The sequence below is a fragment of the Syngnathus typhle genome, linkage group LG13 (genome assembly GCF_033458585.1).
Source record: "Syngnathus typhle isolate RoL2023-S1 ecotype Sweden linkage group LG13, RoL_Styp_1.0, whole genome shotgun sequence".
Classification (NCBI taxonomy): Eukaryota; Metazoa; Chordata; class Actinopteri; order Syngnathiformes; family Syngnathidae; genus Syngnathus; species Syngnathus typhle.
In genome coordinates, this window is record NC_083750.1 from 5,968,752 (window position 1) to 5,981,766 (window position 13,015).

General features: G+C 38.6%; 4 protein-coding genes across 5 annotated transcripts; 2 read left to right on the forward strand and 2 right to left on the reverse strand.

Moving 5' to 3' along the window:
- Positions 1 to 271: 271 nt before the first annotated feature.
- Positions 272 to 2,380, reverse strand: tmem53 (transmembrane protein 53). Of its 2 annotated transcripts, XM_061296089.1 has the most exons (4): positions 2,324 to 2,380; positions 2,148 to 2,237; positions 1,877 to 1,980; positions 272 to 1,793 (listed from the first exon to the last, which is right to left on the reverse strand). In XM_061296089.1, the coding sequence occupies exons 2-4, from the start codon at positions 2,200 to 2,202 to the stop codon at positions 1,092 to 1,094; spliced, it is 861 nt and encodes a 286-aa protein (XP_061152073.1). In that variant the 5' UTR covers positions 2,203 to 2,237; positions 2,324 to 2,380; the 3' UTR covers positions 272 to 1,091. The 2 variants fall into 2 exon arrangements, with proteins under 2 accessions (XP_061152073.1, XP_061152072.1); XM_061296088.1 differs by having other exon boundaries at positions 2,148 to 2,374.
- Positions 2,381 to 2,853: 473 nt separating this feature from the next.
- Positions 2,854 to 5,838, reverse strand: toe1 (target of EGR1, exonuclease). The gene is made up of 8 exons (XM_061295785.1): positions 5,426 to 5,838; positions 5,296 to 5,336; positions 5,099 to 5,195; positions 4,810 to 4,968; positions 4,535 to 4,648; positions 4,224 to 4,372; positions 3,927 to 4,089; positions 2,854 to 3,727 (listed from the first exon to the last, which is right to left on the reverse strand). The coding sequence occupies exons 1-8, from the start codon at positions 5,537 to 5,539 to the stop codon at positions 3,104 to 3,106; spliced, it is 1,461 nt and encodes a 486-aa protein (XP_061151769.1). The 5' UTR covers positions 5,540 to 5,838; the 3' UTR covers positions 2,854 to 3,103.
- Positions 5,839 to 6,040: 202 nt separating this feature from the next.
- si:ch73-382f3.1 (uncharacterized protein LOC100151273 homolog) lies at positions 6,041 to 8,511 on the forward strand. The gene is made up of 4 exons (XM_061295787.1): positions 6,041 to 6,489; positions 6,699 to 6,858; positions 6,965 to 7,140; positions 7,514 to 8,511. The coding sequence occupies exons 1-4, from the start codon at positions 6,340 to 6,342 to the stop codon at positions 7,895 to 7,897; spliced, it is 870 nt and encodes a 289-aa protein (XP_061151771.1). The 5' UTR covers positions 6,041 to 6,339; the 3' UTR covers positions 7,898 to 8,511.
- An 897-nt stretch (positions 8,512 to 9,408) lies between these two features.
- Positions 9,409 to 12,959, forward strand: selenop2 (selenoprotein P2). Its single transcript, XM_061295751.1, has 5 exons — positions 9,409 to 9,508; positions 10,201 to 10,457; positions 10,886 to 11,098; positions 11,190 to 11,298; positions 11,514 to 12,959. Exons 2-5 carry the CDS (start codon positions 10,231 to 10,233, stop codon positions 11,739 to 11,741), a joined length of 777 nt encoding a protein of 258 aa, XP_061151735.1. The 5' UTR covers positions 9,409 to 9,508; positions 10,201 to 10,230; the 3' UTR covers positions 11,742 to 12,959.
- Positions 12,960 to 13,015: the final 56 nt, after the last annotated feature.

Consider the following 13,015-nt stretch of genomic DNA (forward strand, 5'->3'; position numbering starts at 1 on the left):
TTCATTTCACTGTCACTCAACATATTGAAGACCTTCAAAAGTAATAGTACCAGAACTTGTGAAACATTTACATTCCAAGCATCTGTACTGGTTTTGAATACCTGTATAATTGATGACCCATTGGAGGAAGCATACAGTAGAATGAAAGAATGATTGATTTTTATTTGGCTGTGCCGATATGCAAACTTCTTTCTTTTCTTCTCTGCAGCTCCACATGTTGACAGAAAATAGCAGGCCGCAATCATTTAGGACAAATTATTGTAAACGCAAGTATGGTTGAGGAGTTTTATTAGCAGTCTGATTCATTGAAGGCACATTAGTTGAGAAGAAGACCTTGAAACTTGTGGAGGACACATACAATGGAAACAAAAAGTCTTCTCTCAAATTGATTTCAACTTGATTTCATCTGAGAAAAAAAAAATCAAATCAGCTACTCACGAGAAAAGCTGTCTTGAGAGCCGATAAAAACAAGATGATACTTTGTGGCCAGAATACATTTTCTATTTAAAACAAATTAAATAGGTTTTGAATATGGGGTGTGTAGATTTTTAAAAACCACGATATATTCATTGCTAATTGATTTGGGGGGTTTTTTCACTCCAACCTGGAATCACATCAACAGCTTCTGGGGAAAAAACAAATCAAAAGCCATTTCATCTTTGACATCTGCCACAATGTGTTATGTTCTATTTTTTAACTCCACATTTAACTTCACAACAGTCTGGTAAGATTTCCAACTTAATGAAAATCACAACTACTACATCTCAAAGATTACATACTGGAGGCGTATGCTCCAATATCTATAACAATTAACTTGCCCAACAACTAATACTAACCTATAAGGCATCACATATCAAACACATTAGATAAAATTTCTATTAAGTCCCATTCATCCAGTGTGAATCAACTACCTGTTTTGTGTGTATTTAAAAAAATAATAATAATTTTGAAAAGGCAGGTGCTAAAATGATTAAAACTATAATGAATTCAATTGTCATACATATCCGATTAAACCAAAAAATGCAATGTCAACTACCTGGAGAATTTTGTTAGGATGTCAGCTTACTGAACACCACTTTCATTTCCATGCTTCACTGATCCTGAATCCGGTGTCTCTTCCTTATGCGTGTCCCATCGGTGTCCTTCAGACAGGCAATTAGGAAATGACGGCACTTGCATGTATACTGCTCCGGATATTCCCGGAAATGACTCACATGGGCGCTGGAGACAAAATCATAACTGTCCACTGGAACACCTTTAAGCTTGAGGGTATCTGCAAAGAGCTTGACATCTTTTGGCCGGATCACCTGATCAGCTCGAGAGTAGAGGAAGAAATGCGGCCAGACGGGTGGCCTATCTTGCACTGCATCATAATGGTTCTTGTGCACATACTTTGTCAAGGGGTATAGCACAATTCGCAATAGGAAAACAGTCACTGCGAAGATAGCTAGCAGGAGGTACTTCAAAATAGAACTTATTTTTGACCCCAAAGTGGCTGCCAGTGCCCGCACAGCCCCGATGACATTCCCACTACCAGGAGCGCTGTCCACAACAGCCCCGATGACACACAGGGAACTAAACTGCTTGTCGTTGTGCAAAAGCTCTATAATATATCTGTACAGCATGAATCCACCATTACTGAATATGTGGAAGAAAATGGGGCTCTGCTCCACCTCGTAGTCATAGAGGATCTCCAGCAACTTGAGGGCTGTACAGCGAAGTTCTCTATATCCAAATGATTCGGAGATAAATACAGTCTTGAGTGGAGCTGTGTAACGGAGAGTGACACAACCCTGTATTGGAAGAGAATCAGAAAATAATTTATGATCGCCTCAAACACACACAAATAAATAAAAATAACAATAAAACCTTGAACCTGTTCATTGTAGATTGAGCTGTACTTCGTGAGATGTTTGTCTTTGCAGCCTGCCCATCCCAACAATATCACAACAGGCTCTTTTGTTCCCTGCCAGTGTGCCTCTGGAAAAGGAAAAAGGATGCGGACTTAATGTTATCACGCCCAAACTAAGCAAATGTAAACGTAATTTAGCACGCAGATACGAGATGGACATTTAGGCCGATTTGAAAAAGTTAGCACGTAAGCTAGGCTAACTAGTAATACGGCACAGGTGTCGAACGATGCTCACCGATAGTCGCTTCATCTGGAAACACAATATTGTAGTCGATTCCATCATTTTCCATTTCAGTTCGTAGGAGTCAAAGCTTGCTTTAAGTGACTGGAAGATTGATTACAGTAAGCGAGGATGATTAAGCCATTAGAGTACCATAATATATACAGTGCAATTTATCAGTGGACTGTCACCTCAACTAACGGCAATGTGCATTGGGGAACGCTACTATGCCGGAAGTTGTGTCTTCCTTGTGACCTCTTAAACATCATCCTGCGTAAATGATACAATGCTGCCCCCTCCTGTACAGGAGGTGTGTGCTTTGTTTTTCACAAAATTATAATGCAGGCAATGAATGCAGCAGAGAGCTTAAAAAGATTCCACTTCATTCAGAAAATTGTAGAATTATATGTTACTGAACCATGTAGAAAAACAAAAGAAAATAATGAAATAAAAATAATTAAATAAGCTTTGGGACACCAAATCTAATGTTAAACTGATGATGAGATGCATGACAGAAGGGTAGGGGGAAATTGCTACCAGTTTCTAGGTTAGGTCTAAGGTTGGGTACAAATTTAAGTTGGATGAAAAAGGCAATGAAGCAAGTGTCAGGAAGACTTTGCTTATTGTTGATGTACCTACTATGTATGAACACTAAGTAGAAATAGAAGATATTGACCTCAGGAAAGGGTGAGAAAATGGAGTAGAAAAGTACATCACACCATTTTGAAAACAAGGATTCTTCTCTTTATTTACATAGCACTTTCAATTCAACACAGGCTCAGCTGCACTTGACAGAACATAATATGAAACAAATAAGAAGTCTTTTTTTCAGCTGTTTCTCTATATAAAAAAATCAATGAAAACATGAGAATGTTGATGATGATGACCCAATGAGCATCCTTCTTTCTAGAAATAACTTTTTTTATTATTTCCAAAGTCACTAGATAGATTAGTCTTTTATCTTCCATCCTCTATTTCTTTTTTCCCCAAACCATTTCCATCTTCTGCATGTGGGCCTTGGATGACTTGGAGAAGGTGCTCTTTACTATGTTGAGCGGCGTTGACTTGCCACTGAGGTAGACCTTATTGAAGGAGGTTGGAGGCCATATCTGTTCCTCTCCGCTTGCATTCACTTCTTCCTTTTTCACCAGTGTGCACGAGTAGGCAAATATGTATCCTGTCATGAAGGCATCGAACCCGGCTCGGTGGGTGCCCGACTCTGCCTTGTTTTCACTTTTTCCGGTCATTTCAGTGTTTGTGGACTCTGTGTTGTGCTCACCTAATTCATTTCCCTCGCTATTTGTTTTCAGATTTTCACCATCATGGGTATTACTGTCCATCAGATTTGTAATTTCCAGAAACCCTGCTGTCGCATCTTGATGACCCTCCTCTGGATTCAATTCCAAATGGGGCATTTTCTTTTGGGGAGCACCGTCTAAATTGGAGGAGTCATCCTCTACCTCTTCTTTCTTTTTCTTCTTTTGACGTTTCCTCTTTTTCCTTTTGTCATCCTTTGATTTATCATCTTGGAAAATGATCAGGTCAGTGTCGTGGGACAAAGGACACTTGGTGCCTTTTGAACACCAACCAAATGCCTGAAAAGACAAATGCAGAAAATTTAGGACAGGATAGGTGATGACGTGCAAAAATCTATTTGCTGACTAAAAGAATTTGTGTACCATTTGTATTTAACTTGAGATAAGTAAACTCCAGACTGATTCCCATTCCCTTTTATTCCAAACAATAACTATGCTTCACTTGGACTATTTATAATCAAAGTTTAGGTAGACTAACCGAGAAGGAGTGGCAAATCTCAGTGTTCGCTGAGTTCGGAGCTCCAGCTGGACAGATTCTGTGGTCCACATAGCGGGACATGGCGCCGGCATACTGACAGAACTCCAGGTAGACATGACGACCAGTCTCAACAGAGGCCTCATTTCGACTGTTATCCAACTTACTGGAAGGAATAGAGAAAGACAACCAAGCAGTCAAAAATACATTACATACATTAACTGTACATTGTCTCGTCCTTCCCATTACTTTCTCAGAGCAAGACGCTTTATCATGTACGCACAGAAAGAAAATACACACCATTTCTTATAGGCGTACTCCAGGTATGAGGCACTGAAGCGAAGATCAAATTCTGTGACATATTTAGTGTCAAAGATGCCTGCAGGAAACATCTCGGAGAGATCGGCTGTAAAGGTGGCTAAACGATCTGGTAGATGCGCATAGAAATTCTAAAAAAAAAAAAAAAGTCATTAATTTCATTCTGAAAGAGCAGCCAAATAGCTGACAGTTAAAGCCAACCATTAAGTACATGTTCTGAAAACTATCTGCTTAAGAAATCTCTCAATTCAGAAGACCTGAACGGACAAAAACTATGAATGTAAAAATCCTACCTGATAGAGAAAAGCAATATCAATGAGGCCATTGTGGAGCACTAGAGGTTTTCTTGCACGTAGCAGCTCAGTAAATAAAGCCCGGATATGAACACCCTGGTTGTCTGATCCTCCCTTGCAAAAACAGAGAAAGAGAGGAAACCTCAAAACTACACTAATTTGTCAAACAATGTTGTAAGGATACGCTTGGCTCTACAGCATGTAGTTGAATGACATCAAGATGATAGGTGAAAAAAAGTTACTAAATTTTTAACAGGCTCAAATGGGATCATTACCTTATCATTACCCTTATGATAGGGGATCCCCCCTGCATACTGCTTGTTGAAGTCAAATCCGTGTTGTACGAGGAACTGGACTGACTGGGGCTCTATGATGTACTCCTCTGAACACAGTAAGGTGAGGTTATATACCTGGACCAGGTATTTGTCTGCAGCCTGGGATAAAAAGTGAGGAGGGCACATTTTAGAGCTTCAACATAATTGATGAGATCCACTCAACTAATGTTATGCTAGTTTACATATGTCTCAAATTCAAAGCAATCAGAAAATATCTCATCTTTTGCACCTCATTGCTGAGCATCTTGTAGCAGGCAATTCCCAAAGAGAGGATGGAGCGTGAGCGTGCTGCATGACATATCCCTTTATACCTGTCTTCTATAGATCTGAAACACAACAGTCAATACAGCATTAGCAAGAAGGCCTCAAAATAAGCTTCGGAGGAAGTCCAGTTGAAATTAGGAAGGTCAGAAGATGTTTACTCACTCTGCAAGCAATGATGATCTATTTCCAAGGCCACTCAGCTCCTACAACAATAACTTGCAATAAGTAGGGGTCATTTGTTGCATCTTTTATTCCCACTACAGTATTTAATCATATTTTCTTATTCACATACCGTATCAACAGCAACGAAGGAAGATGTTTTAATAGCCACTACCATAGCAGGCCAAAGTTCTTTGAAGTTGTTATTCTGAACATCAATAACAGGAACAACAAACGAGGATGTCATTTTGACTTTCTCAAAAGTAAAAGCTGCTTATACTGATGGACAGCGAAAAAGATCGCGAAAGGGCGTCAATTGTGCCTTTACTTGAAATAGCTGAGCTGGGGGGGAAAAACAACCCTACCAACTATTTGCATTATCAGGTTATTTCGATTGTATATAACGTAATGTAGTCATAATGCAATAATAACTGTTAATACAAACAAGAGTCACTAAATAAATGCCGACTCGGGGTATAATTCGGCAGGTAAACACGACTGTCCACAACGTGCTCCGTGGGTCCTTTAGCGTCATACACATAGAGAGATAACCATAAGCCTGTTTGGCCAGCAGCAATATTTTCCAAAATAATATTTAGGATGTCAATATAATTTCGTATACACCACAAAGTGATCTTTTGGAAGTTTTACCATTGTATATATGATCAAGACTTTCTGTTAATTTGGTGTGTGTTTCAATGTACTTTTTTTTTATTTCAGGCATTTAATTCAGGCGCATAAATGACGTCATATGCCCAACTAGAAAAAGGAAGGTCGCCATTTTGGCTCAAACAAAGTCAGAAAGACTTAAATACGGATGTTTTGTAATTTAGGATTAATACAGTACCTATATTATGCCAATCAGTCATGTGAGTGAGCTGACAATTGACAAATTAGTTTGTTTTCAAGCAATGTAAATGTGCAGTTTTGCTTAAAAAAAGAGAGAAGATGTTTACCTCTGCGGTGCCTGTTTGCCAGCATAACAAATTCCTACAATAACAATACTATTAACGCTGGTGTTATTTAGTTTGTTTGTTTTCGTGTACAATGGGTGGATGCTCGGCTCCTAATTGTTCCAATTCAACCAGCATCGGGAAACAACTGTATAGATTTCCCAAAGATCCTGTCAGGAAGAAGAAATGGCTTATGAATTGCCGACGCGACTTTGAACCAACTCCACACTCGAGATTATGCCAAGTGAGTACAGTACCTGTCTATCCCTCGGTGGGAAAAAAAATACACAATAGTCATGATTAAGGAGTAGTAATTTTATGTTAAAAAAAAAAAACAGTTCTGTAATCTGATCATCCTTTCCACACTTTTAAATTAATTTTGTATTTATTATTGTAACATTCTTTTTTAAATCAATATATCAATACGACCACATCATCCTCTCAATATTGTAGGAGCATTTTGAGCCGAGTCAGTTTGAGGAGTTGGCAAAATCCCCAGCTGGAGGAAAGAAATTGAAGCCCAATGCCATCCCAACTCTCTTCAGTGCCGGAGACCCTCCTTACCCTGCAATTACTACTCCATTCATTATGCTGCCCTTGAAACCTGAGCTAGGTAAATGCTACTCTACCCTACTCTACACCTAAATTTAAATCATATCTATATCCATGTGGCCAGCAGAATAAGGGAGTACAATAGAATAGTTGTGTTCTGCCTGTAGTGGAGAAGGAGCTGAATGTTGGTGATCATGGCTATGCTAGACGCACTCCTCTGCTTGGCCTGGAAGAGGAGGATGGAGATAGGTCAGCTGTGGACCAGCAGTCCTGCACACAATGTCACCTCCTCAAAAAACAGCTGGAGAAAGAAATGCAGCACACCTTAAGACTACAAAAGGAGGTGAGAGCGATTTTATTGGTATGGATTGATATACAGTAGAAGGGCTACACCCCAATGTTCAATTGTCACGTCTTTGTGTGCATCTTTTTTGGAATGTGGTGAACTGTCAGTAAAATCTGATTGGAATCACAAAAGCATGCAGAATATGCAAATTCCCAAACTTAGATTGAGATCTGGAATCTCTGTGCAGCAGATCAACTCACTAACTGCTAGGGTGTGCCTTCGGCAAGAAATCATTCTAGGTTTGCATTAACACTTGTCACTACAAGTTTAATATAGTTTTCACAGGTGACAACATTTTCCAAGTGGAATAATGACCATAGCAAAGATCATCTTTTTACAATCTTACCATCTATTGCTTTGTGTGTCTCAGGCAGAAGAGATGAAGAAACGTCTCTACAGGCTTGACCGTATTGAGAAGGGACTCCAGAACTTTCTATATGAGGACCAGATCCGCGCTCTGTCTCTCACCAAGCGGTCTCGCCGAGCCGTCTGGTCTCCAGAGACTATCCTGAAGGCTAGAAAGATTCGAAGCGCGGTGGGCACCAAAGGCTATGAGTACCTGAGAGAGCTGGGGTACCCGTTACCCTCCTACCGGACTCTATGTAACCGCCTAGAAACCAAGATCATGGTAACGACTGACATGAGCTGTGAGGAATTGGCAGAGCTGGGCCTGGGACTCATGGCCACCTGCGATAGCCCAACAGAAGATGTTGGCGACAATGATGAGGAAGACCTTCTTGGTGTCTTGTCGTGATTTCTGCTGTTTGCGTGACTCATCAAGCAAATGAGAGCTCTCATCAAATGGACACTATTTGCTTTGCACCATTTACTTAAGGATGCTCTTTAAGTTTGATGAGATGCAGGAGAACGCGCTTAACACAAGGTCACACAAAAGTATGCTGAGATTTGTTGGGAAACTTAAAACATGCAACCAATTGAGTCATGTGACCGCTAGCAGACCAAACACTTTTTTTTTTTCATTTTATGACTCGTTTAGAAAACCCAAGGAACACAAAAATACAACTGACCACAATAATCCAGAACATATTAGTAATGATGTTATTGTGTCAGACTATACAACAAAGCCTGCAATTGCACAAGCATGTAGCATGTTAACACATTTTTCTCGATAGGTAAAATGTTATGATACTTTTATGTACACTAGTATGCATCCAAAGCCAAAAAACAATCACTATCTATTTTTTAAGCACTCAATCTAGAAGGCACACTTGTTCAAGTTCAACTATAGTCACATGTTCCAATACTTTTGCTCACTTAAAAAGTGAGTGAGTGACAAAAGGTGCTTTGTCCGAAGTTGCTCAACACACTATGATGCAAATATCAAGAAATAAAAGCTATAATTTTAAACTTCTGTCTCATATTCATTTATTGATCTGAAACCCTTCAATATACAACCAAAAGGAAGGACTAGTCTTTTAGAGGAGACCCTATATTAAAAACCTTCTTAAAGATGAAAGTGTTGTTGAAGCATATCGTGTTTGTTTCTCTATTTGTTCTCGCTCTGCCTGCACAGATTATCTCCAGGGAAGGCACTCAATATTGAAATTAAAATTGGATATAAATTAGCAAGTTTGAAAATAAATATTGGTTTGATCATCGTGTTATATGTATACCGTAATGTAATGCGAGTAGCCTACTATTTAAAGTATTGAAAAACTTTGCACTGGGTTCTTTTCTTGCACTGATAATCGTCATTGATTTTGGCCTCTTGCTTTGTTCCAAAGATCACATTGTGTGAGTTTTGAGTCACATGGCATTTAGTTACACATAATATTGTAGACCAATGGTTTTCTTTTCTATCTCAGCTGTTGTCACCATTTTATTTTAGTTTCATTGTCGCAACCTACTTTTATAGAAGTTTAAATGGTTAAATGTAGCCTTTGACAACACGTATAGTTTAAAAGTACATCACATTCATCCACCGATTACACACTGTTACCTCTAAATTTGAATGCCGAAGATGGAAAATTTTATGGATTTGAAGCCATATGGATGGATCATAAAGCGGTTAACGTATTAAGTATATTAATCCTAAACTACCCGACTTCATTATTTTCCTATTATGCCAGGTGTCTGTCATGTATAATCCAAGATAAAAGTGAGAATTTGTTGGATTTGTTTTTCTGTACACAAGCTACTTTTAAACAGGTGGAAGTTAAGAGGCATGGACCTCGGACTTGATCAACCTTAAACATTTTAAATAGACACGTGGTTGCACTGTTTGTGGACAGTGTTTCACTCCACCTCTTTGTTTGATTTTAGGGGGGAAGAGTCCAGCGCAGAAGCTTCAAAAACAGATCTAATTCTCTCTTTAGGTCAAAAGGACAGCTAGGATACAACAGAGGTGAGTTGTTATGGTTAGACTTCTAAAAAATATATTGTATTTATTTTGTAAATATGAATTTTACTTGATGATGATGATTATTTTATCATTATTGTTATTGTATCATTATTACTATTATTATTATTATTATTATCAGCAACCTTGAGAGTTTTGAAAGGCAGCTAACAAATAAAATGTATTATTATTAGTAGTAGTAGTAGTACAGTGTTCCCTTGCTACTTCGCGTTTCGTTTATCACGGCTTCACTACATCGCGGATTTTTTTTCCAAATTAAAAAAACATTTAAAAGTCAAAATAAAACTTCTAAATTGAGGAAACATGTGTCTAACCTTTAGGACAATGTAGTATTGCTCCAAATGTTCGTTTACATTGCTTTAGAAGTCCAATTTTGCGTGTTACCACGATCTTGAATTAACATCTTTCCGCTAACTCGTCAGCCTGCCCAGTACTTCTTGGTGGTGACCGTACTTTGTGGATTTCACTTATCGCGGGTCGTTTTTAGAACCAACTATCCGCAATAAACGAGGGATTACTGTATTAGTATTAGTATTATAGCATGTAAAAAAATACTACACCACGATGCGGGCCATTATAGTCTACCAACCAAATGTATGATTTCCGCTACTGTTACAAGTTTACAGACTATTTCCTATGTTGCAAATGACTAAGACTGAATTCATGCCCTTTCTTAGGTGGGTGTGTTTCAACAGCCAGAGAGGACAATGTTCTCTCCCCTGCTGCTGTGGACATGTGCGGCCTTGCCAGGCCTGCTACTGGCCTCCCAAGCCAGTCTATTGGTAGAGGGGGAGGACGCAGGCACCAGGATCTGTAAACCTGCCCCCTATTGGGACATAAAAGGACAAGCACCCATGCAGATGGTGCTTGGAAGTGTGGTGGTGGTGGCACTACTTAAGGCGAGCTGACATTTTTGTCTCGTTCAGGCCTCCAAGTAAGAAAACCAATTAATATTTAATATTCATTACCGTATTTTCCGGAGTATAAGGCGCATCTAAAAACCTAAAAAAAAATTCAAAAGCCGACAGTGCACCTTATAGTCCGGTGCGCCTTATATATGGACCAAACTTCTAAATTTAAACTGGCCCGAAGCATTGTGTCATGAAATCAATCACAAGTGGCCCCCTGAAGACTATGAATCATGAATCAAAAAGACCATGGATCATTATTTTGTGATTATAAAGTAATTTGTTGCGTCTGAAGTTTAAATAAAAAAGATAAAATGGCGATTGATTTGATTTAGATTAAAAATCTGACAATGCAGTCCGGAAAATACGGTACTTTAAAAGCAGTGGTGGTGAGATTCTGTGAAAGATAATAACAACACTAGTAACCCTTTTATTCTTCTGGGTCCATGTTTAGAATCCAAGGCCTGCGTGACAAGCTGAACCGTAACAATCTGACAGAGGTTTCCTTCATGATAGTTAATGAGCAAGACCCTCACTCCAGAGCAATGTTGTGGGAGCTGAAAAGAAAAGCTCCTCCTGAAGTTCCAGTTTACCAACAGACTCCCTTTCAAAATGATGTGTGGGGGGTGCTGGACGGTGACAAAGATGATTTCTTAGTCTATGACAGGTAAAATAATCTTACACATTGCAGTGCTTGGCTTTCCCAACATTAAGGAAACTCCAAATGTCAAAGGTCATTCTTTTCATGTCCTGTCCAGGTGTGGTCTCCTCACATTCCATATAGTGCTTCCATACAGCTTCTTGCAATATCCTTATGTTGAGGCTGCCATCAGAGCCACCTATCTTAAAAACATCTGCAACTGCACTGTGAGTAATCACTTCAACACAAATGCAATACTGTTACACATCAAATAAAATGACAGGACTGCAAAATCTAAAAAGATCTACTAAAAAGAGCTGTGAATGACTTTCCATCATACTGGTGTTTGTAATATTTTCATCATATTATTTTGCTGAATATAAAATATGAGAGTCTGAGAGACCAGATTAATAGTTAATAATGTTTTTTTTACACTCCCCAGGCTAATTTTACAACAATAAATGGCATTCTCACAAAGAATGATACGCTACCATTTAACGTCAACCACACTACAGCATCACCCAGAAATCAAGTGGATGCAGTGGATTCCAAAATGACAGTAACAACACCTAAAACCATTCAGATAGAGCACCACCATCATCATCAGCAGCAGCAGCATAATACAACTGGAAGCCTCAGTCACCATCCTGTAAAAGATCATTTTGAGTAGACATTTATCTTCAACTGTTGTAGTAAAATATAGTGGAAATTGTCTGTACTGTACTGTACTGAAACAAGATTGTGCTGTCTTCTCCAAGTGTGCTGAAACAGTTGCTTTCGTTCCTCCCTGTGTGCTCCTATTAATGAAGTCTACAGTCTCGAACCTGGCTACAGGAAGCTGCAGATGGATGTGTAAGGAGAGATGCTAAATTTGGACTGACAGCTGCTGTTTCTCAGACAGGCTCAGAGGATGCGGTGCACTGATGCTAAGTACACCTCAGTATGTCTATTGTGTACAAACATTTTGTCTTTCATGTGCTTCATTAATTAGAAATTGTCGTAATTAATGCCAATATTAATTATATTATCATATTATATAATTATATTATTTTACAACGCATGTACCGAGTCGCAATGTTTGGGTGTTGCTATTTCTTTAATTTGTAAAACAGCTTTAATTTTTATGAGACTTATTTATCACAAGATTTTAAGAGAAGTTACTTGTGACTCATGTGCATAGCGTGGAAATAAAGTCATTCATACGGATATGTCAGTTTTCTGTCACCACTCCGATTGGCTGAGAGTCACCTGCTTCCGTCCCACAACGGCGCATAACGCCCTATTTCAGGGGTGTCAAACTCGTTTTTTTTCGCGGGGCACATTGTAGTCATAGTTTCTTTTGGAGGACCATGATGTCTTTCAACCCAAATAAATGTATGAGCACCTCATATTATATATAGTATAAGCTACAAAACAACAACAAATAACTCGTTTTCAAATCAGACTAGTAAAAACTGGTCAAATATAAAAAAAAAAAAAATGGGATGAAAATAGGACCCTTTCAAATCAGATAATGTTCAAATTTAAAGGTTGCACTGATTTGGTAGAGATATCAGAAGAGTGATAGTATCTATCAGGTGTATTTTAAAAACTGAGAATTTTAGACCTGATAGTTCGTTCTGATGAGATGAGTCCGATGCGAATGACAATGGAATTCCTGCATGGGTGGAACATTCCAGTATGGGCGGTTTGCTTACTCATATCAAGTTTTTCCACTTGCTAAAAGTGCTTGTGCAAAAAGAAATAAATACTCTTTGAAGCATGATTTGAAGGGATTATAAGTTCTTCTGTGAATGTATGAAAAGTAATGAAAAGTAGTCAAAAGTAAAGTAACTGTCACAAGTGTGTAAGGTTTGTGCACGAATTAAAACATATCTAGAATGGTGAAGTCTTATTTCTGTTATTGTTTTTGCATTTCAATATTAACCTTGCTTCATTGCCAAA

Excerpts from the sequence above, each read along its gene's own strand:
- si:ch73-382f3.1 (XM_061295787.1), top strand. The coding sequence starts at position 6,340 with ATGGGTGGATGCTCGGCTCCTAATTGTTCCAATTCAACCAGCATCGGG. Across the intron at positions 6,490-6,698 it reads CACACTCGAGATTATGCCAA|GAGCATTTTGAGCCGAGTCA; the intron begins GTGAGTACAGTA and ends TCAATATTGTAG. Across the intron at positions 6,859-6,964 it reads GCCCTTGAAACCTGAGCTAG|TGGAGAAGGAGCTGAATGTT; the intron begins GTAAATGCTACT and ends TTCTGCCTGTAG.
- tmem53 (XM_061296089.1), bottom strand. The coding sequence starts at position 2,202 with ATGGAAAATGATGGAATCGACTACAATATTGTGTTTCCAGATGAAGCG. Across the intron at positions 1,981-2,147 it reads TCCAGATGAAGCGACTATCG|AGGCACACTGGCAGGGAACA; the intron begins GTGAGCATCGTT and ends TTCCTTTTCCAG. Across the intron at positions 1,794-1,876 it reads GCTCAATCTACAATGAACAG|GGTTGTGTCACTCTCCGTTA; the intron begins GTTCAAGGTTTT and ends CTTCCAATACAG.
- toe1 (XM_061295785.1), bottom strand. The coding sequence starts at position 5,539 with ATGACATCCTCGTTTGTTGTTCCTGTTATTGATGTTCAGAATAACAAC. Across the intron at positions 4,969-5,098 it reads ACAAGATGCTCAGCAATGAG|GCTGCAGACAAATACCTGGT; the intron begins GTGCAAAAGATG and ends TTTTTATCCCAG. Across the intron at positions 3,728-3,926 it reads AGATTTGCCACTCCTTCTCG|GCATTTGGTTGGTGTTCAAA; the intron begins GTTAGTCTACCT and ends TTGTCTTTTCAG.